The 20,933-nt window shown below is 40.9% G+C and overlaps 1 protein-coding gene across 1 annotated transcript; it reads left to right on the plus strand.

Annotated features, from left to right (window-relative positions):
* Positions 1-3,519: 3,519 nt before the first annotated feature.
* On the plus strand, positions 3,520-6,956 carry LOC147625091 (pentatricopeptide repeat-containing protein At5g39350-like). The gene is made up of 2 exons (XM_086818354.1): positions 3,520-3,742; positions 3,817-6,956. The coding sequence occupies exon 2, from the start codon at positions 3,944-3,946 to the stop codon at positions 6,671-6,673; it is 2,730 nt and encodes a 909-aa protein (XP_086674480.1). The 5' UTR covers positions 3,520-3,742; positions 3,817-3,943; the 3' UTR covers positions 6,674-6,956.
* Positions 6,957-20,933: the final 13,977 nt, after the last annotated feature.

Raw genomic sequence — 20,933 nt, forward strand, 5'->3', positions numbered from 1 at the left:
TGTGTGTAGGAGAGCTTGTGCTCTAATGCTCTCAATGAGCTGCGCAGCCCATGTGTGTAGATGAGGAGAAAGCGTAGCTGTAGTGTTCAGAGAGTGTGTGGGAGAGCTGCGAAGCTGTAGTATACAGTGTGTGTGGGAAAGCTGCGTATTCTGAGGCTCTCAGAGAGCTACGCAGCAAGTGTGATAGGTAGAGCTCATTGCTCTAATACTCTAAGAGAAGGTGCGCAGCCCATATGTATAAGTGTGGTAGGGAGAGCTCGCAGCTCTAATGCTTTCAGAGAGCCTGCGTAGCCACAGTGTGAGTAAGGGGAGAAGCGCAGACATGTGTACAAGAGAAGCTGCGCATGTACTTTGTATGGTTGTGTGTAGGAGGGGAGGAGAAGGTGCAACGCCACTTGTATGAATGAAGAGAAGGTGCCACGCATAAAGAATGCGGCTCTCTGTCATGATGACAGCCCATGCAATGTAAGTGACAGCTGGCCAGTTTTTTTTGTTCTCTTTTTTGTGAAATAACTCATATATATATGAGGAATCACCAATTTGTGGCTTTGGAAAACCCATGTATATGATAACCAGCTCTCTGATTTTGTGGAAAGCTCATGTGTATGAGAAAGACAGCCCTCTGGTTTTGCTTGAGAAAATATGTATGTATGGTGATACGCTTCTTCAACAGACATAGTGAAGACCATAAAGTGATTGTGCCTCCTAGTCACACACTGCTTGCCAGGTTGGGAGAATTGAAGTTCCTTACTGATGTTGTCTTTTCTTGGGAAACTGAAGTTTTACAGAAAGCTCATACTTGATGGAATGTAACCTTGTTTATGTCAAGTGGTTCTCTCACCATTTCTCTGTGGTGATCATTTTGCTTATGGCTGTGAGCCTATTTCATAATAAGGGTGCACCCCTATATGCATATGAATCAATTGAGTAAAGGGTGGCAGATGTTGATGTGCCCATCTCCCCTTGCATGTCTTGATCAAATGTATGTAGGCTTCCTCCAGTTGCTTAGAAAATTGAATAAAGGTAGAGACAAAGTTCATGCTTAAGATGTTAAATGTTGTGTCAGCTCACTGATGAGTAGTTGACTGGTGCCCCTTTTTCTTGATGTTGGTGTGTAATCCGAATTGTGGAAAGGCACTGCTATAGAGGTGTTCCGTGTCTCTCTGCCTCCCTTCACAGCGTCATTATGTGCAAGACAAGCACACGAAAGTTCTTACAGATAACATATCTCTCAAGTACTTTCAGATGCAACCCAAGTTGTCACCAAAACAAGGCAGATGGCAGGATTTCATCGCAGAATTTGACATAGACATTATTCACAAGTCGGGGAAGCAAAACTTGATGCCAGATGCTCTAAGCTGTATGCCGCAGTTGAATGCAGTGTTGCAAATGGGGTACTGTTAGACAAGATCAGAGCTGCTCAGAAGTTAGATACAACAGTCATCCGCATGGCCACGGAATTGCACAATGGTACATCAGCCGTGGGTTTATTTGGATTCAAAGATGGAATATTTTACGCCCACCAAAAGGTGTATGTGCCCAATGACCCGGACCTCAAAGCCATGCTACTTTGGGAAATCCACGACTATAAGCTGGTCAGGCATGGTGGGCAGAAGCACTCGCTCGAGTAGCTTCGACGTCATTTCTTCTGGCCACGCATGACTAAGGATGTCATTGAATATGTTCGCACATGCCCAACTTGTCAACTCGTGAAGGCACAACGAGTCAAACCGGCTGGTTTACTGCAAACCATGCCCGTCTCGTCAAGGTCGTGGGACATTGTCAGTATGGACTTTATTGTGGATCTCCCGGAGTCCCATGGATACAACACCATATTTGTGGTAGTGGATTATTTTTCGAAAGCAGGCACACTTCATTCCATCAAAACCACCTCTCACGGCGTATCAGACTGCAAAGCTCTATTTTAGTCAGGTGTTCAAATACCATGGGCTACTAACAGCTATTGTGTCAGACAGGGACAGTAGATTCATGAGTAACATGTGGAGAGAACTGTTCAAGTTAATGGACACACAGTTGCGCATGTCTTTAGCATATCACCCACAGTTGCGCATGTCTTCAGCATATCACCCACAGAGACAGATGGTCAAACGGAGCGAATCAATCAAGGCATAGAAGACTACATTCGCAATTATGTTTGTGCCGATCAGAAGGATTGGGCAAACTACCTAGAAATTTTAGAATTCTATTATAACAACTCCGTGCATAGTGCTATCGGGTATACGCCGTTTGAGTTGACCACCGGTAAAGAGGTCATTACACCTCTCGCACAATTGCCACAGGAGATGTGCATGCCGAAGATGCAAATGCAGAGGACTTTTAACAGAAATGGTAGAAGAGAATGCGGGTTGCACAGCAGAATCTAGAACAAAGCAAAGTCAGATATGTCAAACATGCCAACAAAAAGAGACGTGATGTGACGAATTTCATGAGGGAGACTTGGTCTTGGTGAGTGCCCAAAACATTGCACTACCTGCCAACCTCACACCGAAATTCAACCATTGCTTCTATGGCCCATACAAAGTGCTCAAATCTTACAATGGAGTCACCTACAAAATAGATCTGCCCGCAACTGTACACATACATAATGCATTTCATATAAGCCTACTCAAGAGGTTTGTCCCCGATACCAGGTTTGGTCGCCATGTACCGATGCTTGCAGATGGTTTCACACTCGCCGTTATGCCTTTTGAACCAGAACTGATATTGAAATCACGGTTCCGGCGGCGAGAGGAACGCTAGAGTTCTATGTGAAATGGAAACATCGCCCCATGACAGATTGCACATGGGTACCAGAAGGGAAAATGATTCAAATGGCACGTCCGTTGGTTCTACAGTTTTATAACATAGTGCCCGTTGAGGATGATGTACCGCCAAAATAATGGCTTGAAAGGGACTTCAAGCTCTTCAAAAGAGGGGTGTATGTGAGGCGTGGGATTTTTGGGATTTCTATCCAGCCTCACATGGTGCTCTCGAGGTATGCTTGGACGCCCCGAATTCTTTGCATCTATATGGGAGTACCTTGAGGTGGAGTAATGTGACTTAGCCCGACCTCTCCTACCTTCGTTTAGATACAAGACGGCTTGTGGGCAAGGGATCCCGCACCTCGGATACCCGTAAGTCATTTTCTCTCATCACTCTTGTGATCCCATTGTAATCTCGTCGCGTGTCGGTATTTTATCAGTTTTGGGTTGGAAGCCCGCATTTGGGTTACATCGTTTTCCATTGCCGTTTGTACGTTTTGGTCATAACTCCTTCATACGAAGTCCGATTTCAAAGTTCAAGTACTCAAAACGACCGGCTCGTCGTCCTCTTCGAGACGAGCTACAAGTCTTGGTGTGCAACATTCAGCAAGTACTCTCTGTTTTCACTTTTGTACTTGATTTTTTAGTCTTGAGCAGGAACTCGCGCCCAGAACGCGACCCGAGATCACCGTTCCAGAACGTGACCCGAGATCACCGCTCCGTGACACTACCCTATTTCAAACAAAAAAATTAGATTATAGCTTATCCTATAAAACTTACCAATGTGCTGCCGCCGTGTTGGCGTTGGCGGGCCGGAATACCAGGGTCCAACCCCCGTCCGCACAGTAAAAAGGCCGTCGTCACTGTGGAGATGAAGACCGGGAGCGTAGTAAAGCACAGACCGAGAAGGAGAGTAGAGCACAGACCGAGAAGGAGTACTTCAGGGCCCCTCTCAATGGTGGTACAATCAAAACAGCAAAGTAAGTGGGTTTGCTATTTTAGTTCATTTAGAAGTTGTCTAGATCAGATTTTGGATGTCCTTTGAGTGTTACAGAAAAGTCCACTGACGCAAGATAGACCCACCAAAGATCCTTTACGGTGCAATTCGCGTTAAGTTGAAGACATGCCAAAGCGCTTGCAAGCTGGGTTGGAGACATGCTAAAGCACAAGAGCCTTGTGCAATGAGGGCACAACGCACAATTAGGAGATGCAAGCACAGTTGGGAGATGCTTAACTTAGAGGAGGCGCTCACTTCTTTGGAAGAAGGGACACCGCCCCTGCCTTTGCTTGAGGATTTTGCATGCATCTTGCACAAGTGCAGAAAGGAGAGAAACCTAGCGCATGCGCTGCGCTTGCTGGCATGCATGCGCAGAAGTGGGCTGGAAGCACATAGATCACTTGGGAACTACCTCGTCTCAATATTGGTGGAAGTTGGAAGCATGTGCCATGCCCAGCAGGTCTTTGACAGGCTGGTCTACCGAAATGAGTGTTCATGGAATTCTCTCATCACAGGTTATATCCAATGTGGCAAGTCAAAGCATGCCCTCACCCTGTACCAGAAAATGCAAGAGGACGATTCTGTCCATCCTACTGAGCGCACTTTCGTGGCCTTACTGAAGGCTTGTACAAAGTTGAAAGATCTGGAAAGAGGCCTCGCATTACATGCCGAGGTTGACAAAACGGGTTTGCTGGAAAGAAACCTCTTTGTTGGGGCCACCTTGGTGGATATGTATGGAAAATGGGGCTCACTTGGCAAAGCACAGCAAGTGTTTGACAAACTTCCAGCACGAGATGTGGTCTCTTGGAACGCACTCATCTCAGGATATGCTGAACATGAGCGTGGTGAGGAAGCACTCAAGTGTTTTGAACAGATGCAACTTGAGGGTCTCTCTCCAACTGCTGTCACTTTTGTTTGTGGCTTGAAAGCTTGTGGCAGCATACGAGCCACAGACAAGGGCCAAGAAATTCATGCTGAGATTGCCAGAAGGGGATTGTTGGAAAGAAACCTTTTTGTTGGCAACACCTTGGTTGATATGTATGCCAAATGTGGCTTGCTTGCTAAAGCACAGGAAGTATTTGACAAGCTTCCAGTTCGGGATGTAATCTCATGCAATGCACTAATTGCAGGATATGCTGAACATGGACATGGTGAGGAAGCACTCAAGTGTTTTGAGCAAATGCAACTTGAGGGTGTTTCTCCAAATGCGGTCACATATATTTGCAGCTTGAAAGCTTGTGGGATCATAGGAGACAAAGACAAGGGCCGAGAAATACATGCAGACATTGCTAGACAAGGTTTAGTTGAAAGAGACCTTGTTGTCGGCAATGCCTTGGTTGACATGTATGCCAAATGTGGTTTGCTTGCTAAAGCACAAGAAGTGTTTGACAAGCTTCCATTTCAAGATGTAGTCTCGTGTAATTCACTTATCACAGGATATGCTGAACATGGGCATGGTAGGGAAGCAGTCAAGTGCTTCGAACAGATGCAACTCGAGGGTGTCACCCCAGACGCTATCACATTCATTTGCAGCTTGAAAGCCTGTGGCAGTATGGGAGCCATAGATAAGGGTCAAGAAATACATGCTGAGATTGCCAAAAAGGGGTTGTTGGAAGGTGACCTTGTCATAGGCAATACCTTGGTGGATATGTATGCCAAATGTGGCTGGCTTGTTGAAGCCCAGGAAGTGTTTGACAAGCTTCCAGTTCGAGACATGGTCTCCTGGAATGCGCTAACAGCAGGATTTGCTGAACATGGGCACGGTGAAGAAGCACTCGAGTGTTTTGAACAGATGCAACTTGAGGGTATCTCCCCAAATGCTGTTACATTTATCTGCATGTTGAAAACTTGTGGCAGCATAAGGGCCACAGACAAAGGCCAAGAAATTCATGCTGAGATTGCCAGACAGGGGTTAATGGAAAGAGACCCTTTTGTTGGGAGTGCCTTGGTCGATATGTATACCAAATGTGGCTCACCTGCCAGGGCACAAGAAGTGTTTGACAAGCTTTCGATTCGAGATGTTGTCTCGTGGAATGCATTAATTGCAGGATATGTTGAACATGAGGATGGTAAGGAAGCACTCAAGTGTTTTGAACAGATGCAACTGGAGGGTGTCTCCCCAGATGCTGCCACACTTGTTTGCCTCTTGAAAGCTTGTGGCAGCATAGGAGCCACAGACAAGGGTCGAGAAATACATGCTGAGATTGCTAGAAAAGGGTTTTGGGAAAGAGACCTTGTTGTTGGCAACACCTTGGTTGACATGTATGCTAAATGTGGCTCACTTGCTGAAGCATGGAAAGTGCTTAACGACCTTCGGTTCCGAGATGTGGTGTCCTGGAATGCTTTAATTGCTGGATATGCCCATCTTGGAGAAAGTAAACATGTTCTCCATGTCTTTGACAGAATGATAGGAGAAGGCATAAAGCCAAATGCAGTCACTTTCGTGAGTGTTCTTAAAGCATGCAGTCATGCAGGTCTCTTTGACAAGGGCCAGACATTCTATGAGACAATGAGCAAGGACCATGGCATCATTCCAACTCTTGAGCACCACAATTGCATGGTCGATTTACTTGGCTGTGCCGGTCAATTAGACAAGGCAGTAGCAATGATTGAGAAAATGCCTTTTGATCCTAATCTTGTGGTGTGGGACAGTGTGTTGGGTGCTTGTAGAAAGTGGGGCAATGTGGAGCTTGGAAGACGGGCCTTTGAAAATGCAGTGCAATTGGATGCAAAGGATGCTGGAGCTTATGTTTTAATGTCTAACATCTATGCAGGTGCTCACATGGAGGAGGAAGCGAGCAAAATCGAGGCAATGAGACTCGAGAAAACAAGCATGGAAGGCGCCAGGGCATTATTGGCGGAAGAAGATGACTTAGAAGGGGATGGGCGGCGGGTGATGGTTCTTTCTTGGTAGCCGAGTTGTTTTCAGGTTTGCCCAGTGAGACACCAGTACAGAGGTTAGTAAAGGCAGCAGGAACAAACTTACTAATTTGAGATAGATAAACAGAGATATTTGGATTGATGTCCACAGGGGCCAGAATATACCCTATGGGACTGGTACAAAGTCTAGACCATTTAAGGTCTCTTCTCAGCAAGTTAAATAAAAGACTAACTTGGGTTTCAATCTCTTGCTTAAGGTTCTGGACCTTTTTGCGGAGGTTCTTTGCCTTGAAAAAGTTACGGTCTGTGCTTCCTTGGCTTTCTGACTCCTCTTTTTGCACCTCAATTACTGCTAGATGGCCCTCAAGCTGCTCTGCATTCTCCTTCTGAAACTGTACTATTTGTTATTGGAAGATAATGTCCACTTGTCTTGCTGTGTTGAGGGGAGTTTTATGGGTGAGTCCAATGCTCCCACAAAGGAGAGCTTTCTGCCTTTTTCAGTGTGTTGATTATCCACAAACTATAGCTGCCGTAAGTTGTCTATCCACAGGACCGAGGAACTGACATGTGTGAATGCTTAGGGTTTTAAGGAAGAACGGCCCCTAGGTCATGAACTAAAGATTTTCTTTGATTACCCTTGTAGTGTAGGATAGGGCCACAGTTCTTTTGCTGCAAACATTTGACTTAACCACCATTATTATTATTATAATTTTTTCTGACTGGCCTTAGGCCCAAGATCTTCCCATGGTTACCGTTTTTTCACGGCCTGTAGGCACTTTTTTATGCCCATAGGTGATGCCGCCGAGGGAGCACCTAGCTGGGGTTCAAACCCAGGACCTCCAAGACAAACACTTCACTACTTGAGCTACCACCACATTGGCGACTTAACCATTATTTACACAATAAAAATGGAAGATTTGAAGTCTGCTATATAAAAAGGTTTTCAGGTAAGATTTTTGGTTGTAGATTTGAGAAGGATGAACGTAGAGCTTTGCGAGTTGGAAAATTAGCTTCTCAGTTTGACTTTTTTTTTTTTGGCTTAAGGCCTAAAAGGATGATATATAGAAAAGAGGATAGGTGCGAAGGTTGTAAGCCATGATAAGCCTCTTGTTGGGTTGTGTCTTTTGCAACTCCTTGTTTTGGCAAAGAATTGGAATTGGGGATAAATTGTGCTGCCCTAAAGTGTTGAGAAGTTCATCACCTGGTTTATGTCTTTACTCTCAAGCTATCACTGAACTGCCATCTCTGCTCGATGCAGTATGGCAGATGTTTGTCAAGGGCAAGCTTATTACATAGTTGATCTCCTTCTCTTTGTGCATGCTGCTCTTCCAACTTGGGGAGATATATGGTTGCATGAGCAAAAAAGCATTGAACATGAAGTTTGATGCGTAGCACTACCTTATATCTTGCTGCTGTCTTTGCTAGGGTTTGATAGCAAGCCCATGACCGTGAGCTCTACTCAGTTGAAGGTTAGCACTACACTTGGCTACTTTTGCCATCTCTTTGCTCCACGAGAACCTCAACTCCTCCTACACTCGACTTTGAGGAACTTGGGTTAAAACCACATATATACACATATGTATATAAACAAACAAACAAACAAACAAACACACACACATGTATATATATATATATATATATATATATATATATATATATATATATAATGTATGTATGTATATAGACATACATACATGGATACATATATACGTGACACACACACATACACACATATATATATACATACATTATATATATATATATATATATACGTGTGTGTGTGTATGTATGTGTATCTTTATATAAAATAGTATGTATATGTACACGCGTGTGTGTGTGTATTTATACAAAATAGTATGTGTGTGATGTACATACACACACATGTGTGTGATGTATGTGTATATTTCTTTATACAAAATAGTATGTGTGTGCGCACACACACGTGTGTATATTTTTTTATACAAAATAGTATGCGCTCGCGCGCGCGCACACACAAAACAAGAGAACAAAGGTCATAGCCGTGAAAGGAGTGCGAGAGCGGTGCACATAGTGATATTGATCGCACTAACCTTGATATGGCTATAAACTTTGGATATTTTGTGGCTATACACGACACGAGTGGGGCTATCCCATGTGTATTAGCACATTTATAGCTACACAAATAGTCGTATACGGATAGTCGCGTTGATTGAGAAAAATATAGATTCTATCGCTTGGGTGTGATCTATCTACCTTACCCTCTTTCTTTATCTCATTCATCTTCTTCCTTCCTTGCTCTTCGACGAACATAGTGCTCTCAATCACAAGGTATCCATGACGTGGATATTTCGGGGCTATACAAATGCGTGTATAGTTGTGTTGATTGGAAAAAAAATAGATTCTCCTATTTAGGTCACGATGTGTTGCAGTACCTTCACATGACCTACCTACCTTGCCCTCTTTCTTTATCTCATTCATCTTCCTCCTTCCTTGCTCTTCCACTAGCAATAGTTCTATCAATCACAAGGTATGTGCCTCCTCCCTTCTATATTTTTTAAATCAAAATGTTTGTATTTTCTATGTTCTTCTCCGTTCATCTTCTCCAATCACTTTCTCTATTGATTTAATATTCTTTTTTTTTGTGTTAATATAAAGACTCTTTAAGACATGCTCTCTTTAGCTAGCTCAAGGTAAGCTCCAACAATGCTCTTGTTTTATGGTTTTATGTGTTTTTTGGTTTCTATGTTTAGGGTTTAGGTATGCACGCATGTTTGCCCAATGCCTTATGCATGAGCTCTCTGCTTTAGACTCTATGCATAGAGTGTAATGCTCTATTCCTTTGGTTGGGCATGTATAGAGTATAAAGAGAGCTCTTTTATGCATGAGTTATGCATAAAAAAGAGCTCTTATGAGCTTCCTTATATGCATAATGCGATGTATGCATCTCATGAGTGATGCATAAAAAGGAATGCATAAAGAGAGCTCTTATGAGCTCTCTTATATGCACAATGAGAGCTGTGCATAAAAGAGAGATCTTATGAGCTATACATAAGAGAGCTCTTATGAGATCTCTTATATGCATAATGAGAGCTACATATGAGCTCTCATTATGTAGCTCTCATTATGAGCCTATGAGCTCTCATTATGAGCTAACATAAAGAGAGAGCTCTTATGGGGGCTATGCATAAGAGAGATCTTATGAGATCTCTTATATGCATAGTGAGAGCTACGCATGAGCTCTCATGTGTGAGCGATGCATAAAGAGATCTCTCTATATGCATAACCTCTTATGAGTTATGTGTGAGCTCTCATAAGCTCTCTTATGATTTATGCATAACCTCTTGTAAGTTATGCATGAGCTCGGATAACATCTTATGAGTTATGCATGAGCTCGGATAACATCTTATGAGTTATGAGTTATGCATGAGCCCTCATAAGCTCTCTTATGCATATTTTTTAAATATAACTCGTGTTTCTTTGAAGTGTAGGTCCTCTGTCTATCTTGCATGGTCTCTATTTTCCCTCTCCGTTCTCTTATACGGTAAAGCTCTACACTCTTTTCTTTAATGGCAAACCCCCCGGTGCTATGGGTGTACTTAGTTTTCACATGCATGAGAGCTATCCAATTACTCTCGATGCATGCATAGAGAGCTCATAAATTACCTCTCTATGCATGCACACAGTGCAGGAGCTGAAGAAGGGGAAGCAAAAAAAGAAAGAAAAAAAGATGAGGGGCATAATTCCAGAAGTTGCCGAGGAATCCCAGTGCTTGGAAGTAGAAACAGCCCAAGATATTACATCATATCAGTAGGTGTGCTGGAGCAACAAGAGGCACGGGGAATGAAACTTCGCGAGCCGATATACTAGTAAGCATAGCTTCGGAGTTACCTCTTCACACAACCCCTCCCAACCTGACACAAATGGCATTCAGGAACCGCTCACCACTTCGCGACTTTGTTCTCTCAGATCAACCAACTTCAATGGAGATTGTGGTGCAGAGAAGGCCCTAGAGGAAGTAGTACCGCAAAAAGATGTTAGCAAAAGAAATGAAGAGGCTACATTTGCACATCCAGAGGCCACAATAGAAGGCCAAGAAGCTAAGAAAAGAAAGAGAACAGAAGAACCTACAAGGCTAAGCAAGTGACAACGACTGGAAGATGAAGGCCTAGTAGATGACAATTATTTCTTGCATAACTTAGAAGCCAATCGATTCTTCAAGGAGACAATGGAGGGCCTCGACATCTTGATACAATTACCATTCAATGAAACAGAAGGCGCGGCCTCCACAAACGCTTCTATTTAAGTGCAAAAACTTAAGGAGCAAATGGTTGTGCAGCCAATGCTACACATAGAGAAGTCATTCTCAAAGGCTTGAAGGCCACGGAAGAACAAGAGACAAGATACCAAGTGTTAGAAGGGAACAACCAAATGCTAAGCAAAACCATAGTTCAAAGGATCAAAGAGAACACGGAGCTAAAGGCACAAGTCGAACAAGCCAAGGAGAATCTTCAAAAAGAGGTGGAAAATGCTAGAGAAAAAGAAGGGCAACATACACAACAGCTTAAAGAAGCTTATGCAATGTTCCAAGCTAAAGAAGAAGGGTTTACAAAGCAAATCGCTACCCTAATTGAAGCTATCGTTTGTAGGTGAACAAAAAGTGATTAACCTTCAAATGAAAGGGAACAATTAAACAAAGCCCATGCAGAGAAGATTAAAGCTTTAAATGAAGTAATCACTACAAGATCTTTGGAAATGGATCAGATGCTGGCCAACCATAAGCAAGTACTTGACCATATCAATCAGCTGAGAAACAGCCAGATATTAGTAGAGGAGGAACTAAAAAAGATTGAAGGTGTTAATGCACTAGAAGTGTCTACAAGAAGGGCACAAGAAGCGGCTACCAGAAGATATGAAGAGTTGGACGTTGCTGCTAGAATGGTACATGAGGCTGTCATCTCCGATCTTTTTTTGACCAAAGACTCAAGGATTCAAGAATTGGAATACCAGCTGGCCATCAAGCAAAGGGCTGAGGCAACGGAGCCAAATGATGAATTGCAACTACTCATCGAACGAGCCTTGGAGATAGGTTCGTTGTGCGAGTAAGTCCTCGAGCCCCTCCTCAAACACTAACTTTGTTTTATCTACTCTCTCTTCTTCAATATGAGATTAGCCTAACAGAAGACCTCAATTTAGGAGACTTAACACTCATTCGCCAAAATACAGAAAGAGATGCCGATCCCACTATTATTATGGGTATCTTTTGGGGGGATTTAGTACTAACTAATCTAGCTGATATCTTTTTCTACCCCTTACACCCCATGGTGCTTAACCTCCATAGTTGGTGTCGGGTCGGGTAATACAACAATCTGACATTTTGGATAACAGTATTGATAAACTCGACATGTTTATGCCAGATGATACACCCACAACACTGGCCAACTACGAGGTGGTTGCACGCAGCTATTAGTGGATCATTAGCAACAACGGATGGTTAGAAGTTTATAATACATACCAACATCTGAATCTTTCACAGTCCGCTCTTTATCATTCGTTTGATATTATTAAACTTTACCACAATGTCCATAAACATTTGGAGTCTATGTTGACTAATGTGACCTATAACTTTGATAAAGCACATATCAAATATCCTAACATTACTAAAGAAGAGCTCACTGAACTCCAAGAATTCATGGAAATTAACAATCCCACCCACACCCCCAAGTTCAGGTGAGGGTTAGGAAGAAACACATGGCTTAGCCATTCCGACATATCCAGTGTTCTCTTCTATCGCAAGTAAATTATTAAACCTCCTTTTTGACGAGTGAGACTCCTACTAAAACAAGAGTGAGGCAGATTGTATTTTCTCTCACATACATTCTATCCCTCTAGATTTTCCCACTAACATTGTCGATGTTGAAATTAGGGCATTGTGATGAGCTATGGTGGATCAAACACTAGAATCAACATCATCAACAAAGTGATTAACAAATAATTAAGATGTAATTAGTGGGTAATTAGAGGGTAATTAACAAATAAATTAATGTAGGCATGGATACTAAAAAACCAGCAAGTTCTCATTAGGGCAATGCCTCAATTTATAGAGCTTACATCCAAGCATCAAATCCCACTGATTTCTCCATGATTCACTCTCAGAATATCTCCACCTCTTGCTTGATTCTCTCCACCTCTTCACTTTTCCCAGAATATCTCCACACTTCCTAAATCTTCTTATGCTACCCTTTATTCTCTCCCAGTAGATTCTTCACAGGTTCTTTCACATTTACATATTCTCTTTTACAGTCTCTAACCAAGGGCTTGTTCCCGCACACACCCTATTCACTTGTATTTTCAACACCTCCCCTCAAGTGAATACTCCTAGTACACCTAGACCCTATATCAAGTTTGCTCCCCTTACTTGATAGTCTGCGAGACTAGTGTCTAGCACACCTCCCCTCAAGTTATCTTAGCACACCTGGACCCTATACCAAGTTTCTCTCTTACTTGATACCCTATCTTTGTTCAAGTGTGTGATTAAAGGTTTACTTTCCTTCATGTCCAATTTGTAGAATTGCATTAACATATTTATCTTTGAATTTTTTGCTTGTGTGCCAAATAATTTATTGAGTTCATCCCATGCATCTTGCCCACTGTATTTCTGTGATGTGATGAATGATTTCATCATTTAAACTGAGTGCAATAAGTCCCAATGCTTTTTCATTCCTGCTCTTCCACTCATTTTCTCCTCTCTCTGGGCATTCATCTCTTCCCTCAACTAATCCCCACAGATTTTTCCCGATGAGCAAATACATGGTTTTTGTATGCCATGTGTAAAACTGCTCCCCATTAAATTTGGCTATTTCTTGTGCTATACTCATGGTGATGTGAAGGGGGTCTTACCTCTTGATCCAATTTCAAGATTCAAGGGCAGTGTCTACCCTTTTACAACTCAATCTGGTGTTTAATAGATGATTACAACAAATTTATTAGCATAAAATCACCAGAAACTATATTAAATCAAGGGTAACCAATTTGTACGGAATGGTTGGAGTATTAAAACAACTCCGAATTGAAATCTGAAGTTATAGGGATCTGTATTTATCAGATACCTAATGGTTAATTTAAACTCTCAATTGCACCAAAATACAGTGATTAGTATTGATTAATCACACTGATTTAGTAAATTAATCTACTATTTTATGTGCAAAAAACAGAGTATGCGGGGAGTCCAGATCTGGTGCCTTAGACTTCAAATGAGCTCAAATGCTTTCAAAGGCATCAATAGCAATGAGTCTAGTAGAGAATTAAGCCAATAAACACAAGATTTGACTAAATATTGAAAGCTTAATCTCTGTTTTATTAAAGTCACCTGTGCAGATTTGATGAAGAGCTTGGATCTCACTGTAGACTTGATGAAATTGAATTTTGTCTTCACCAACTTGTAGAGCATGCTTGAAAACCCTTGGGGCTAAGAGGAATTAAGCTGATTTGATTTGATGAAGTGAATATCTGCAAATTGCTCAAAAAAATGGCGCCTGGTAAATTCGCGATTTTTGTTGCATCCGTCGACTGTTTGCTGTGTTGAGTTGATGAGCTTGAAGAGCATTGAGATGGCTAGCTATGGTTAGAAGCACTAGGGCTAATTTTAACTGTGCAAGGAGAATGAACTCCTCCACTGGCTGGGAGTATAGAGGTGAGTTGAAAAAAAGAGGAAAAAATATAATTAGCTCTTAATCCTAATTAGTAAAATGATTAGCAAGATAATGGGCTCACAAAATGATGGATTCTAGGCATGGCTCTGATACCATGTTGAAATTAGGGCATTGTGATGAGCTATGGTGGATCAAACACTAGAATCAACATCATTAACAAAGTGATTAGCAAATTTATTAGTGGGTAATTAACAAATAGATTAATGTAGGCATGGATACTCAAAAACCAGCAAGTTCTCATTAGGGCAATGCCTCAATTTATAGAGCTTACATCCAAGCATCAAATCCCACTGATTTCTCCATGATTCACTCCCAGAATATCTCCACCTCTTGCTTGATTCTCTCCACCTCTTCACTTTTCCCAGAATATCTCCACACTTCCTAAACCTTCTCATGCTACCCTTTATTCTCTCCCATAGATTCTTCTTATCTTTTCACAGGTTCTTTCACATTTACACATTCTTTTTTACAGTCTCTAACCAAGGGCTTGTTCCTGCACACACCCTATTCACTTGTATTTTCAACAGTCGACACTGGGTTTTGGGCATCACACTTAGCCTTTAGAAGAACCCTAAAAAAGATTCAATCACGCTGCAACTTCTACAGACATGAGTTAGGCAACCAAGTCTTTCGACCTCAGTTTACAGGTTCTGAGGATAGAACCTTAATTAGGTAGGGGGGATGTTAATCCCATTTTGGATTAACAAGTATGCTCCTTCATTTGAGGACATTAATAAGTGTTATGCAAAGGTATTATAAAAGTTATACATTATGAGATACGAACCACGCAAGGCCTTAGTTAGTAAGTTTTGGGCACCCAAGTGTGAATAAGGGCCAGTTGTATATAAGGTAATTTCTCATGATGGAAAGACACAATCCCCCTTTGTGCTATGAGAGCTCTTGTACTTTGTCTTGAGAGAGACAAAGAGATAGAGATAGTGAGAGTGTGCTCTAGTACATGTGCCTCTTTCATGCATGCATTTGTACGAGCGAGAGGTTGGCTGCCCCTTGCGTACGTGGTGTGAGTGACTTCGTGGTGGAGGTGGTGTTCAGAGGAGTGGAGCTTCTAAAGCAAGCTTGGGGAGCCTCAAGGGACACGAGCTTGAAGCGTTGGTAAGTATCCAATGATTGTTGTGTCTGTTGCTTCTTCCATTGATGCCTGTGTGGAGTTCCTTCTTGGGAGGTGCAGTAGCCCATAACAGTATCATCCATCTTCTTGTCGTTGAAAATGAATCACTTCTTTGCAACATTAATCAAAAGAAACTGGATTTGAGACTATTATTAGATTATGCAAAGTGTTTTTATTTAACCCCACAAGGCAACATCACTTCATTTGTGCATCATTGAGTTTCTCCTCGGCTTCACATTGTGAGTTCAAGCTTTTTGTACGTAAGCTGTAATCTATGCACGTCCTTATTTGGTTAAAGCACCATGCAATCCTTGTACAACTCCTCTTCCTATATTGCTCAATATTGCCATAGGCATCTAGGAATTATGAGGTTTATGGGGCACCATCTCCAAGCATTTATTGCATTCGGTATGGACTAGGTATGGACTAGTCATTGCGGGAATTGTTGGCTTCACCAAGGGTTTGAAACCTGGTGGCACAGTTGAAGGCATAAGATTGCTCTAATGCATGGCATATATGATTGGGGGTTATACTTGAGGCATCGGCCTCAAGCTCTGGTATGTTTTAATTGTTGGATTAAGTCTTGATATTAGCACATTTAACCCCCCTAGGTTAGCCATTATGGTTATCGTTCTCCTTTTTTGGTGGTTTTCTTATAGCTCAAAATAGCCTTTATTTATTTGGTCTACAACATTCTCTTTCAAACGAGGGTGCATTAAGGTCCGTTTGCATGGGTCAACAAGTGCTAGGGCATGTGAATGCCCTCTAAGAAATAGTTTTCTAAAAAGTGTGCATACCAGTAGTTTCTTGGATGATGGAGAAGGTCCTGAAACCTATTTTCCATCACTACAAATTATGTGTTTTTTTCTAGAAAGTGGCAAAATGACTCAGTTTTTGCAACCCTTTTTTTAATGTTCTATAAAAAGAATTTAGAAACAAGTTCTATGAGAAAGTTGTAGTAGTTTTGGAGTACTATAGCTTTGTTTCCTTGGGCGTGTCAAAATTCTTGTGTTTGGCAGCTCAATTAGTAGTTCAAAAGTGGTTCATCAGAAGCTTGTTTTTATTGATTTTTACATTTTTTTTTGCCTTGATTTTTTAATCAACTTTTGTAACAGTTGGTTGGAGGCCAAAACGATGAAAATTGCCTTGGGTTTGCCCAGTGAAAGATTTAAAGAGCCCGTTAAGATCTGAAAGATGAGCACTGAACACGTTCATTGGCCTCAAGGTTTGGGAGATACAAGCTTGTGAATAGGGTTACTTTTTTTATTTTCTTACCTCCTAATTTTTTCACGCGTGATAATGCAATTTTTTCATGCGTGATAATGCAATCATGGGATGTTTTTTTTGGCATGATTTTGTCATCATGGTCATGATTATGTAATCATGGTTGTGATTTTCAGCCCGTGATTATGCCATTCACGATCGTGATTAGGATTTTTTGGCCTTGATGATCGAGTTTTTTGATTGTGATGAGGTATTTCAGCTATGATTTTTTTTCGATATTTTTTCTTGGGGCCACATGGCACACGACATGAATGGGTTTTTTTGGACTTCAAAAAGGTGTCGGTGAGATGACTTACACCCTCTTTAAAGCTTATGACACATTTCCCCTTTTTTGGCCCTTACCCCTTACACATGCATTGAAGGCATCTTACATTGAAGGCATCTTACACATGCATTAAATGCATTCCAAAAGAGGGAAGATTCAAAACAACTAATCTTACTTTAAAGAACTCTAATGAGTTATAAAAAATTATGTGATTAAGAATTAATCAAAGATTAATTCTTACCCCTTACACATGCATTGAAGGCATTCCAAAAGAGGGAACATTCAAAACAACTAATCTTACTTTAAATAACTCCAATGAGTTATAAAAAATTATGTGATTAAGAATTAATCAAAGATTAACTTCCTTACTAAATTTTTTTCCTTTGTGGATAATTCTTAATTAACTCTAATGAGTTACAAAAAATTATGCTTAAGAAAATATCAAATATTAACTTACAAAATTTTTCCCTTTGTGGCTAATCCTTGAGCTTAAATCAATCTTTAATTATGAATTAATTTACACAACCACCAAGTAGATCATTAGATATAATATGTGATTGTTAAACAATTATGGTTTGATATATTGCTCTTTGCTCTTTCCTCTTATGTATGATGAGGCAAAAAAATCTCCAATTCACTAATTATGGTTTGATCTATTGCTCTTTCTTGCAAAAATCTCCGAATTGATGGAGTAGTTGGTGTAATTAGATCTTTTGATGCATCTAAACACACTAAAAACACTCAAAAATGTTAATTTTGATTATCTATATGATCAATTTAGACATGAAAAATCCATTTTTAATTTTATTGATGCTTGAAAATCATTATTCACCCCCTTAATAAAAGAATTAATCCATTAAGATAAATTAGTGAAAATCAATAGTTTTTTGGTGTTTTATGAAAATCTTCTCATGGGTTAAGCTACTTGAGATCTATGATACCACTCTAAATCGCTAACATACAACAAAAAACTCATCTAAGCAGCCAAAATTAAGCAAAATAGCTCTATGTTTAAAGAGTATAAAAAATCAACTAATATGCAGTCTAATGCATATTTCGATGAAAATGATGCAATATAAACATAACATATGCTATGTACAAGCTATATAAACACACTAAAAACTAAAAGTAGTCAAAATAAAAAATCAAACAAAAAGTAAGCTATCAAACATCCTTTTAATGCTCAAAAAGAGAGCTAAAAATCACCAAAAATCTTCAAAACTCACACAAATCTCCATCAAACCTGTTTCTTTTTTTATGAAAAGCTTCTATTCAAGAGAATGGAAAATGGGTTATGTATAGATTTGGAAAATAAACAATGAAAAAACCAAAGGATTGCTCTGTTTGCTAGCACAAAAAAGGGAGGATGGCCATTTCACGAGCAAGAGGAACGAGCGAAAGCACGTTTCGAGGGGAGGGGCATTGATTTGTAATGAACATGAAGACACCTGTAATATTTTTTTCGTGAATATATCACCATTGGATTGTCTAACCACAACCATAATTTTTATAGGTAAAAAAAGCTAGACCGCAAAGAAACCTCAAATGGTGAATCTGAACTTCTGTTGAAGAAAAAAGTCTAATGACAACAAGAAACCTTAACCAAGAAATCCCCAACAATGAATTTTTAACATATTGGGCTACCAAAAACAATATTGAGTAACACGGGATCAAATATAAGCGTGTTTTATGTAGATACAGAAAGTGCGAGCCCGACCAAAAACCCAAAAACAGAACTAACAGTTAATGCTATGCATATTCTTCTCCGAAGACCAAAATACGAGTGACCAAAAACATTTTCCATGCGTTTGTAGATAGCATCCCAAAATTTGTGAATGCATATTTGGACATCCAACAATGCCTTATGGCTTTGCTACATTTGCATGGTAGGACGACCAGACAATCCTTGAAACAGCTTCACTTTTGTCAAAGCCTGTGGGTGCATAAACTCATGCACAACCACATCAAGATTCAACACTTGAATGTGTTTGCAAGGGAGGTACATCTCATGATTTGCTTCTCTCTTTTGGAAATCCAGACAAGAGCAACTTGGGTACTCAAACACATTCACCACATCAAGATTCAACACTTGAATGTGTTTGCAAGGGAGGTACATCTCATGATTTGCTTCTCTCTTTTGGAAATCCAGACAAGAGCAGCTTGGGTACTCAAACACATTCACCACATAATTCACTCCAGCCGCATGCGACCCTAGCTGTGTGACCCCTCTGTGCTCACATAATTCACTCCAGCCCGCATGCGACCCTAGCTGTGTGACCCCTCTGTGCTCACATAATTCACTCCAGCCCGCATGCGACCCCTATGTGCTCACATAAAACATGTGCAATTCATTACTGTGACGACAGTGTCTTCTCAAACAATGCAAGCTAAAATAGAACGAACCTTCTATACATTCGCTTAGAATTATTTAGTGAGCTTCTTGTGCCAAACGGACAACCTTACCAGCCTAGTTCTTAGGTATGAATGAGCTTGCAACTATTTGTGGTAGGCCTGACTCTACTGTCGATGTTGGATTCTGTGGGATTATGCTACTTGTCTCCAATAGAAACCCTGCTCTCTCTAGATCGGCCCCTCTATTGTAAGGTTTGTACCTTTTCTACAATTGGCCAAACACCTAGAGCGGGTGTAATCATGCACTTGGTGTCCACGTGCGAGTAATGTGTATTCACAGTAGCATAGAGCCATACAAATCCCTCTTGAATGCCACTTGAGGCACCATCATGTCCTGGGTAACTATGTCGTCCCCAAAAACAAGGCTCAGGCACACCACCTTGTTGTGGTCCACCCTATGCATTAATCAGGGCACTGCACCGCTGCTTTGTATCATCTTGCAGAAATCCAAGGCATGTAACTTTAGACTTAGGTTTTATCCGTTCTTATCCCCCATAGTGTTTTTACTATTGTCCTCTCTTGAATGGTGGGAAACATGAATTTTGGAGGAGTTGGAATAGCTGGTCCTTTTTTGTTAATTGTCACAATCACATACTCAAGCACAACACCTAGAGATGCCAAGATAGGTCTTTTACGTCGCATAGATTTTTGCTCGTACTCCACGTTTGGGCAATCCATATTAGCCTCTCCCATTGCACTATGGGTCAAGTCAATTACTCTTTTGCTTGTTGACGCCTCACCATTCCTTGAAAGGAAGTGCTTCTTGATTTCTTACAGTCCCAGTCGGAGTCCTAGTATAATCACCCACCAAGTATGCATTACTGTGTGCGCTCTGCAACACAGCCATTGAAAGGTCAATAGAAGTAGCCTAATGCAAAAGAGTTGCTTCTTATAACCAACATCTCCTCTCATGCTAGAGTTCTTGTTTTCAGCAAGGTTTGTGGTCGGTAAGAAAGGACCATCTTTCTCTTGTCAAAAATCAAGAACTCCAATTCATTCCATGCACTTCCCACCATGCAAGCCATGTTTCCATTGATGGCAACTTACCCTCCACATGTCCATTTCTCCACCTTGCTTCTACTGTAAAGCATGTTTACAATTTTCTATCGCAACATCCGAGCTTGCATTCTTCCACTTTCTACACAAGACCTTGTGTTCTTGATATGGAAAGGTGGTCTGATACACTTTTTTGTATGATTCACCATGATTTGCTCCCAATGAAAAGCACATGATTATTCTTTTTTTGGGTTATGCTTCCTAAAAAAATAAACAGAGCATTTTACCATCCAATTTGCATCGGTCTCATCAGCCACCATAAAACCCCTGAACTCAGCTTTACCATAACCACATTCTTGCATAACAGCATTTAACATTTTCCAAAACTCTTTCTGAGCATATCTATCCTCAACTTAAATTCACATGTAGTAATGGTCAGAAGTTCCTTGAGAAAAGAATCATAAACAAAAGCCCAACCATGAACACGATGCATGTGATCAAAATGCACCCACATGTCCTG

Source organism: Cibotium barometz, chromosome 24, assembly GCF_041138505.1.
Source record: "Cibotium barometz isolate CiBa-2024 chromosome 24, ASM4113850v1, whole genome shotgun sequence".
Lineage (NCBI taxonomy): Eukaryota > Viridiplantae > Streptophyta > Polypodiopsida > Cyatheales > Cibotiaceae > Cibotium > Cibotium barometz.